At 46.2% G+C, this 10,327-nt stretch overlaps 1 protein-coding gene across 4 annotated transcripts in view; it reads right to left on the bottom strand.

Moving 5' to 3' along the window:
* The window catches only part of Meis1 (Meis homeobox 1), a 148,083-nt gene extending 139,308 nt beyond the window's left edge, over window positions 1–8,775 (bottom strand). For all 4 annotated transcript variants that reach the window (XM_042691239.1, XM_042691238.1, XM_042691242.1 and 1 more), the window contains exons 1-6: window positions 7,879–8,775; window positions 5,786–6,012; window positions 3,605–3,746; window positions 3,013–3,063; window positions 2,165–2,215; window positions 534–680 (exon numbers count right to left, since the gene is read on the bottom strand). In XM_042691239.1, the coding sequence (XP_042547173.1) occupies window positions 534–680; window positions 2,165–2,215; window positions 3,013–3,063; window positions 3,605–3,746; window positions 5,786–6,012; window positions 7,879–7,890 (630 nt within the window). In that variant the 5' untranslated portion in view covers window positions 7,891–8,775. The remainder of the gene's footprint in view (window positions 1–533; window positions 681–2,164; window positions 2,216–3,012; window positions 3,064–3,604; window positions 3,747–5,785; window positions 6,013–7,878) is intronic.
* Between the last annotated feature and the right edge of the window lie 1,552 nt (window positions 8,776–10,327).

Genomic DNA, 10,327 nt, shown 5'->3' on the forward strand with positions numbered 1-10,327 from the left:
GGTCTAGAAGCGTTCGGCTGAGGAAAACTGACAAGACAGGCTAATGAACCGTACAGACAGGGAGAAAATAGCCAGCATTTGCTAGATTTCAAACCCTCCCTGTCTATCTTAGACCACCTATCTTGGATTTATTCCTAATAAAATAAGAAATAAGCAGACCCTACACTTTTCTTTTCTTCAAGATAGAGGGGGGAAATGCTTATGAACAAAGCCCGACAATCGAGGCAGTCACTGGCAGTTAACACTCCCATTATTATAGAGGGTAAATAAAATAAAGACAAAAATTAAAAGCGACAAGAAACAGGTCAAGTTTGCCGGCAAAGCTTTTTACAAGCTCATCTCTCCAGGTCGAATCTCAGAGCCAGCCTTAATGAAGCAATAATAGCCACATTATTCAAAAATTTTCATTTCGATGGAAATGTATCTAAAAGGGACTTAATCATATGCAAATAATAAAAGGAGGTGGTAGTGACCCAGCAAGCAATATGCATACAAATTTTTTTCCAGGGATGTTGAAATTGAAAAGTGCATACCTGGTCGGTTAGATTTGCTGATCTTGTTATATCTTCACTGTCTGATTTTGATCCTCCTTCTCTATCATCTATCACCAAATCGATAGGCATTTTCCCTTTCAAACAGCTAATATACCGGTGGCAGAAATTGTCACATAATTCGTGTACCTACATTATGACAGAAATAAAAAAAATGGAAATATAATCAAGAGTGTGTAAGTGACATTGACAAGTGCAATCCACCCCCCTTGTGAGACCCAAACTTCTAAATAAGGGAAACACAAGTCAATTGTCCTCCAGAGACCCCCAGATGCATCCAGAATTAGGAATAACTTTCTTTTCTTGCAAAATAGAGATATCCCAGAAAATTGACAGTGACAAGATGATTCACAGGCTACAACATATTCAACACCCGTGTTAAATTCATCTGCTCCCGGGGCTGTGGCCATTAGAGAGGTGACCTGCGTAGGTGACATTTAAGGTAAACTATTTAATTTCACCCCGTTACTTTATCATAAATCCTTTTCCAAAGTGTCTACACATAATCTCTAAAGAACCTGTTCTGTGGTGACATAGTATGTGCATATGTATGTATGTCTGACAACTCAAGTCCCTGTGACATTTATAATAATTAGTGTGTCTACCCAGAAGGAGCATATTTTTGGGATACTTCTTTTAAAAAAAAAAGAAAGAAAGAAATCAAGGTTCCAGTACTCATAATATGAAAAGAAATCTATAGCCACAAATTTATCTGATAAGAAAGAAAGAAAGAAAGAAAGAAAGAAAGAAAGAAAGAAAGAAAGAAAGAAAGAAAGAAAGAAAGAAAGAAAGAAGATTCCAAATATTTAGGCATAAGTAAAGAGGACTCTTGCAAGCCCTGGGCATCACTGATATGCAAAAATTCACAAGAAACCCCCACACACTGGCAATTTAATGTTAGTTTGAATTACAATGCATTAAGTTTTTATTGCTGAGATTTATAGAACAGCTAGCAAAATCAAGTTATCCCACACCCTTTCTTGAGTGTGAAGGTGGGGTGTGTGTGCTGGGTTCAAAGATTCAAAGAATTGACACAACCAGTAACTCTGCTTTGTCTCTGCAAAAGGCTTAATGGGCCTCCCCCACCATCTCCTCCAGACTCCTTTGCCCACTCCTCCTCCCCTTCTGCCTCTTCTGGGTCTGACCTGCCGCTGCTCTCAAACTGTCTTCCAAAAATTCAGTTAAAACTAAACAACCCCCCCCCACACACACACACACATACCCAAGGTTGCAAAGCAGAATAGGAAGAGGAATCAAAGAGACTGCAGAGGTATTAACCTGGGAAACAAACTCACAACAGCACTTGGCCACGATGCATAGACTTGTAACTATTTACACAAAGCCAGCAAGGTATTCAGAACCTACACAAGGCCAGGACATTTGTGATCTCAGTTTTAGTGGCTGAAATTGTAATTAAACTGCAAAGAGAAATGGACTCTAAGATTGGCCTTGACACTAATTACCAGCAAGAAAGACATTTATGCAAAATATTTCAGAAGCCTGAACTTCATCCTTTCTGAATCCTCTCCTCTGTGTGTACTGGGGGGTGGGGGGGGGTGGAGAGTGGATGAATGAGAATGAGAAATAAAGGGAAAACAGACTAAAGAAATTACCTTCTCTAATTCCAACAGATGAAACCTTAATACTTGTATGGCTTGAATCATCTGCAAAGATACAAAAATGAATGAGTACCCCATTCTTGGTTTGCAGAAAATCGGCTGTTAGAGCTCTAGCTCCTCCAGGGCCCCCTCCACCCGGCACCCCCAGTAAACAGAGTTATTTTGATTTATGGCAATAACACTAAAACTTAATAGCAGCAACCGTGTACCAGCTAGAGGTTTATATTTCTTAAGGAGAGAAAAAAATAGCTAAAACAACAACAAAGCATCTAAGTGGAGATCATAAACACTCTTCTCCCCCAAGGTTCTCTCCTTTCTGGGTCCCATGGCCCACCACCCCAATCCCCAAAGGACCACACTACTGGGCTTAGAGGTTTGCTTGGAGGGACTGAAAGGCAAAAGAGTGCAGATTGCTCCCCAATTGTGGCTTTTCACATTGCAAAACTTCCAGCTGCCTTCTGCACACCTTGCTGGCCGGCAAGCTGGTTGTTTGAGGGACTCTTGTCAGGTCACTGTCCTGGTGACAAGACTTTGAGGGCTGGAAAGTCGGCAAAGTTTAAGCACACACGCTGACAGGACAGGAGATAAATCCCCGTGCTGATTAGGGCTGCACTGCCCGGCTGTCATAAAAAACAAAAGCTCGCGTTTCTCCCGGCTAGCTCGACCGGGCCCTTGCAGATGAATATGTTTCCCTGCGAACTTGTCCTCAAACCACTTATCCAGGCAGGGAGAAATGTTTGCAGGAAGACCCATCTAGAAACTTCCAGACTCTCAAAGCAAAGCAGGAGAACTGGGATTGGGCAGAGGGAGATGGGGGAGGGGAGTAAAGGGTCATCTCTTACCAAGTTATCCAGTTCTGGATTAGAAGAAAATAGAGGTTTTTCTGCGCGGATCTAAATACAAGTGAGGAGGAAGGGAGAGAGAGGGAGAGAGGGGGAAAAAGAGGGGGAAAAATGAAATCTGGTCACCTTTCTAGTTTTTGGCCTTATTATACTGTCAGGGACAGGGCTGTAACCTGGGGGAGAGGGCGGGGGCTTGGTGACTTTGAGTTTGTCCCCAACAGACTTCAATGTGAACCAAATAAACTCAAACCAAATCTAGAGTTCAGTCTTATTGCTAGCAACTATGCTTCTCAGACTGTGGGAGTCTGCTCAGTTCGGCCAAGTCCCAAGCACTTACAGGGCCTGGTGTTAGTGATTTTCTTCCCTAGTTTAGGGACGGTGAGTGGACATTAAGGGGGTGATTTCAAGTTATCCAAGAACACACACGCTCAACTCAACTCGGGGGAAGAATCTCGGGCTGGGTTTAACACGTGGGGCTTATGGGAGACGACCTGCTGGTGACTTTTGAATATGTTGCTGGCTGTGTGTGTTTGGGGGCAGGATCCCTTCTTGTTTCTTTTACTTTTTTTTTTTTAACATTTGTTTTGCTGACCTGTTTGGCGAACACGGCTATATCTTCATTGAATGACTCTGAGGAGCAGACGTCCCCGCCCGCCACCCCCGGCTCGCGGGGGGTACAAGTAGCTAATTCACATTTCTCAAAAATCAGTGCTAAGAGAGGGAACAGGGGGTGTCTGTAAGAAAAATACAACAGTCATAAACAACACAACGGTTAGTACCCAGTCACTGGGGGGGGGAACAAAACAAAACAAAACAGGCGCTCAAGACAAACAGCCAGAGAAGCTTGAAGCAGAGACCTCCCCTCCCGACTTGGTCATCTACTTTTCTCCTTTTCCTTGACCCCCGCCTAGGTGACTGGTCACCTTCTTGGCTTCCTAGGACTCTCAACTCCGAGGCCCCGACTCTTAGACCCTATCTGAGGATCAGTTCAGTATCTGGCTTGAGAAATTGACAACATTTGCTACGAATAAAACCCAAGCGGTTCCAGCAGCCATTTTGAATCAAGTTTCCCACCCTGACAGACCCTTGGCCCTGGGCTGCAGGTCCAGGACTTGTGAGGGGGAGGGAGAAAGGCTCCGGACCCAAGGGGAGGAAGAGCTTTCTCTGCCAGTCGGCCGCGCGAAGGCCGAGCCTCTCCGGATCTTGGTGGCAGGCATTCAGCTAACTTGGGGACCTCTGTGGCTAAGGGACCCTCGTTCACTGGGCTGCACCTATACATCCCTGCCCCCAAGGGCCTTGGAGAGCAAAGAGGCCCTTCTTTGCCTACCATGACGCTCCCCTCCCTTCGCCAATGGTCCTCACCGCCCCCTGAAGAAAGTTCTTCCTACTGTTCTGTGGTGAAGCTGAATTTCATTTTTGTCTTTTCGGAGTGTCAAAGTATCCAGTATTATGCAGGGCCTGGGTGTCGCTTGTGTCAGGCCATAATAAAAGAAGAGGAGAAAGAATGAGGAGGAGGAAGAGGAGGAAGAGGAGGAGGAGGAGGAGGAGGTGGAGGAGGAGGAGGAGGAGAAGAGGAAGAAGAAGAAGAAGAAGAAGAAGAAGAAGAAGAAGAAGAAGAAGAAGAAGAAGAAGAAGAAGAAGAAGAAGAAGAAGAAGAAGAAGAAGAAGAAGAAAGAAAGAAGAAGCTCTTTCTAATGCCCAAGGAGATGTCTTCAAGTCTTATCAGTTCCTATAGTCCAGCTGGGAATTTAACAGCTTCCCCAAATACCCTTGTCCCAGACCCTAAACCATCTGCAGCCCACATTACGAAGAGAAAGCTGGGGTTTAAATGTGTCCATAGCGCAAGGAACCAGAAAATAAAAAGCACAAAGATTTCGGCGCCCCCCCCACCACCACCAGGGAGGGAGGGTCAATATTGCAATTTTTAAAGTCATAAATAGAAACAAAAGTTGCTGCAAAGTCAAAAGGGGTCCCCCAATTCATCAGCACCCTGTAGGCACGAGTGAGTTTCTAGTGCAAGCTGTAATAGGATGGCCGAAGGGAACGCGGAATATAAAACCTCGGCCAGAAAACCTCCCGCCGAAGAGAGCACCCCGCATTAACTTCTTGCTAAATCCTGTAGGTTTCGCCTTGGAACACAAAGTGCTAAAATAGCTAGAAGTTTCTTAATGTCTTCAGCGATCCATCGCCAGTGAGTCCTCCTTGCTTTCAGTGGTCAAACCTCCTAAATGCAAAACATGCTCTCCCCCGTCTGACCTGCAGCTGTCCCGCCTTGACTTCATTGTGAGATGGCAGAGCCAGCATACGGTTGCTGAGTAAACTTAGCAAGTCAGAACAATCAGTAGCTTAAAAGATTTTCCCTTACACTAAAAGTTTCGTTCCAACACAAAGGCTCCTACATTCAGAAACCCCCAACGCTCTTGAACGAAGCTGAGCAAGCGAGCGAAATCCCTGGTCCGCTGGGCCAGAGGCGGAGAGCGGATTGGGGAACCTTTAGGTAACTTCTCCCCACACTGGGACCCCCTTTGCGGGCGACCACAGAAGCGGTGGGTCTCAGCCGCTGAGCCGGCTGGGAGCGCATACAGACAGGGGAAGATGGGGAGGGGTGGGGTTCTTCGGGATGGCAGGCCACCTCTCCAAATTTTCCATGCAGTTAGGGCGAACCAGCTATGTACCTCCACTCCAGAGAACTCTGACTTTGTTACCAAGGGCACGGGGAAATACAGGGGAAAAATCGCGCCTCAGCTACTTAACTGCTGCCCATTGTACCTACCCATAAATGGCATCTTTATCTCTCTTTAAAGCGTCATTGACCGAGGAGCCCATGCTGGGGGCCATGGCGTTGGTGTGAGCTGTGTGCGGGTACTGATGCGAATGCAGAGGAGGCCCATGGTTCAGGTGGTGGACCGGCTGCATGGACCTGGCTGCATGCGGGTCCGCATACATCGTGGAGGGGATGCCTACTCCATCCATGCCCCCGTAATGGGGTAGGTCGTCGTACTGCATGACAAACAAGAGAGAAAGAAGGTTCAGAAGACCGGCAGAGTAAATAGGAGACCGGCAGGGCACTGAGCTTATATAAGGTCAGTCCAGCTTGGAGCCTTTAACCGGGAATTCCGTGGCCTTGCATCTCTCACGTTGAGGTTTCTATTTGTAGAAAAATAACGTTGAAAGTTAAAAAAAAAAAAAAGTCTAAGATTCTCGGTAAGCCTCCTCCGAGATGAAGGTTCTTGCCCTAACTTGTGTCCTTCCTTCTTGACTACTTCAGAATATCAGAATCCCCTGCCAAGGAAGAAAGGAAGAAAGAAGGGAAGACAGAAGAGAGGCATTCTCCCGGAGGGCGAAAGGTAAAAATGTGCATGTCTCTGGAGGAGGAAATTGAAAATCACAATAATAAAACGTGCCAGGACAGTGCAGCAAACCCGCCTAGTTTCCCAGCTCCTTTACATTAGGGGGAATTCAAAAGGAAACAAAGTTAGATGGGAACCCACGCACGTGAATTCAGACAGGCTTCTCATTTTATGTCCCTGCCAGAGTGAGGTTGGGCACTCGTGCAAGATACTACATTTCTTATGCTTTCCAAGACAAACTCTGCAAAATTATGCAAAATGAACTGACCTCTTTAGATGTGAGGCACAAATAAAGATAGCTTTTCCTATACCTTTTATTTTCCTTAAATTTCGAATCAGGGCATTTATCCCCAAAAGTTAAAGAAAATTTATAATCGAAGCAGTTAATATTCTACTCTAATTGTTTTCTTGTGAACTTTATCTCTAGACTAGTAGGAAAGGCTACTCACTAGGTTCAAATTCTAAAGCAAATGAACACAGAACCCCTCTCTTCTTCATCCAGAAAAACTTTCATATTGATTGTCATTTTTGTGTGCTAAATATAGCTATTTAGATTTTCTCTAATGGCTTTCCTTGCCAACAAGCTCTTTTCCCAAGATTTGGAGGTGTTTAGAGTGAAATGATTTTCAAAGAAAAGAGGAATTGCCACTTTCATCCCCTTAAAACCAGAGGTGTGAAAAGAGTTTGTTCTTACTCTGACATTTGCCTGAACCAAAGGAGTAAAGAAAAAATGTGTCAGCCTAGTAACTTTCTTTTGCAAACAGGGCTTTGAGGGCCAGGACACAAATTATGCAAGGAAGGCTTTTTGTAGACCCCTTTCTTTTAAGAAACTATCAGTTGGGCTGTCATTGTCTCACTTTACTCTCACTACATTTCCATTCAAATAGGAATATTGGGGGAATCAGTATTGCATTTAAGAAGTGAGTTGCTACGTGCTTAGGATCCAATTAGTACAGGGCTTATCTAAGAAAAACTTGCAAAGCAATCCCTTGCATAAAAATACATGGAAATTAAAATTACTTTAAAAAAACGTTTTCCAGTCCCAAATACCCTACACTGTGGCGAGGTTAATTCATTTCAAAAAGCTGAATGCTTCTAATGATATTAAATATGAATATAATCAATAACCTATCATGAGTTTTTACCTGCTTATTTTTAGTTTAAACATATCTTTAAACTTCTCGGAATACTCAAATTATAGTACCAGGCATTTAGTATTTTCTTTCTTTCTCTCTTTCCTTTTCTTTCTTTCCAACAGATGATGACTTGAGTTTGCATTTTTATTTATATAGCTACTGGTTACGAATTTATAGAAAACTTGACTACTTGAATTAACAACTAAAAGTATTGTACGTAAGTCTACAATTGCACTGAATAAATCCTCGCGCTTTAGGCCATGGCCTGAAGAGCCCCATTCAAAAAGAGAAAGAAAATAGGAAACTTTTTAACAGTGTCTTTCAGCCACGTTTCAATTTAATCTCACATTTGACTTCCACAATTGTTTTTTAATACGTACCCTTTGCGCCATCGGCCTCTCTGGCTCCCTTCCTACTTCAACTTCTAATATATCCTCTTTAAGGCCAGTGTGAAAAGAAACAAATATGCAAACTCTCCCAGAAAAAAAAAAAAGCACGACGGAAAAAAAAAATCCCTTAACGTTTCCAGCAATGTGAGCTACTGGTCCCAGATCTTCGGTCTACCGGACCTGAAGCGAAGCGCCGGAGTCACAGAGCATAAAAGCGCTCCGTTTCCAAGACAGCAGAGGGGGCAAAGGAAAAAAAAAAAAAGCAGATCTTCTCTCCCCCAAAAAATCAGTTAAAAAAAAAAAAAAAGAACCCGAGCGCCCCTCAGACTCAACTACCAAATCTCATGGCTTTCTGCCACTCCAGCTGTCAATCACAAGCGAGGTTGTCAACGTGGTGAATGAATGATCATCCGCTCTGTCTTCTTCTGGTCTCAGAACACCTCAAATGTTAATATTCAAATGCACAAAGCCCTAGCGCTCGCTTCCCCTGAATCAGTCTTAATTCCTAATCAGTTTCTCTCTTCTCTCTCTCTCTCTTTCTCTCTCTCTCTCTCTCTCCCTCTTTGCAACTGCTGCACTGAAAGGAGATTAGAGAAGGAAGGTTAAAAAAAAAAATGTCTGTCTGAGTTTGTCTTAAAGGAGCCACGATCGATGCTGCCCGCTTGCAGTCCCCGTGCGTGTGTAAGTGTGTGTTGCACAGGCGGAGAGGTGGATTCCGACCAGAATGCTAGAACCCGGAAGTAGTGGTGGCCATAACAGGTCGCGTCTTACACAATGCATTGGGCTGCAGCAAGTAGGCTCCTCGGCAGGGGTGGGTGCGCGGAGCGAGCTCTGGTCGCACTAGAGAGGCAGAAAAGGCGCTCCATGAAATCGTACGCCCAGGCACAAACACCAGACACCCTGGACACACGCACACAAATGAAGGCTCAGCTCCCAGCCCACGGCTTTATTTTCTGTCTCCTTCTCTCCCCCCCACCCCCTCCCAAACCCCTCCAGACTCTCTCTCTCCCCCAAAGCGGACTCCCTTGAAATAAATTGGGAATAATCGCGGGGCAAGGGAGGAAGCGGGAGTTGTTTTGCACAGGATTCCGCGCGAAGACTTCAAGACTTTCCTCGAAATTATTGGGGTCTGCCAGTATTTTCTCGGGGCGGGGAGTGTGTGTGTGTGGGGGGGGGTTGAGGCACAAAGTACTGGATTCTCAGAACTAGACTCTCTCTCTCTCTCTCTCTCTCTCTCTCTCTCTCTCTCTCTCTCTCTCTCTCTCTCTCTCTCTCTCTTTCTCTCTCTCTCTCTCTCCTAGGAGAAAAGTCAAACCGCGAGCCCGGAGAAGAGACGCCGGAGCTGGGCTGGGGAAAGGCTCTGCCTACAGAGTCTTGAGAACGTGGGGGTGGAGGTTAACTTGGGTTTTCTGGGAGCCCCGTTTAAGAGTTTCTTTTGCGCTGTCGGAGGTGGACGGCGGACTGAAGGAGAGGAAATGTTGGCATTTTATCACTTTGGGTCTGGACACCCCCACCTCCCCGCCTCGGGAAGCCCCCAGCCCCAACCCCGGCGATCTGCTGGAAGTGAGAGGGGAAGGGAGGGAACAATGGGCCGGGCGCTGGGAATGTGCCCCCAGCGCCTGTTTACAAACACCGAGCTATTTATGATCGCCGGAAAGCGAAACTCGACGCGGGCACCCAGCAGCCCAGACCTCGCGGGCGGAGCCGGAGCCCGGGCTGGGGAGCTTCAAGAAGGGAAGCTCTTCCCTCCCCCCCTCAACCCCCCCCCCCCCATCCGCTCCAGGCAAGGCAGAAAGCTGTGCGCCCTGGGCGCAGCGCGTTGGGGCCGGAGCGCTGGGCTCTGGCTACGGCGGCAGCCTGCGCCTTTGTCTTCGAGGCGCGGTGGGGACTTCAGCCACGGCCTCGCTTGGGCCTGGAGGGTCTGCGTACCCCCAGCACTTTCCCCAGCGACACCCGCGCTTTCCTCCCTAGATCTCCAACCCCATACTCCGCTTTTCTATTCCCCCCATCCCGGCTGGGAGAAAACTCCTAAATCCAGAAAAAAGAAATCCACTTCGGGAGCTGAGATTTCAGACAAAAGCTACCACTACCCCCATAACTGGGAGTCCCCAAGCAACCACTGGTTTTTAAGTTCCCCTCTCCCCCGTTAAATACCTATTCTCTGGACTCAACATTGTTTTCTTGTTTTTATTTCTTCCACTCTAATTTGGTCCTTTATTAATTCTACTTAGTGGTTTAGACTTTATTGTTTCTGTCCTCTCGGCTCAGATCTGCCGAGATGTCTCAGCCTTGCAGCCCTACCAGCAGCTGGGAACCTCACATCCCGAGCTGGGCTGGCAGCTCGCTCCTCTCCGAGAGGTTTTTTTCTCTCTCTCTCCCTCTCTCTCTCTCTTCTCTCTCTCTCTCTCCACCCTCCCTCCAGCAGAAACCTCGCAGAAAA

The sequence above is a fragment of the Dipodomys spectabilis genome, unplaced genomic scaffold (genome assembly GCF_019054845.1).
Source record: "Dipodomys spectabilis isolate Male_0828 unplaced genomic scaffold, ASM1905484v1 ptg000141l, whole genome shotgun sequence".
NCBI lineage: Eukaryota > Metazoa > Chordata > Mammalia > Rodentia > Heteromyidae > Dipodomys > Dipodomys spectabilis.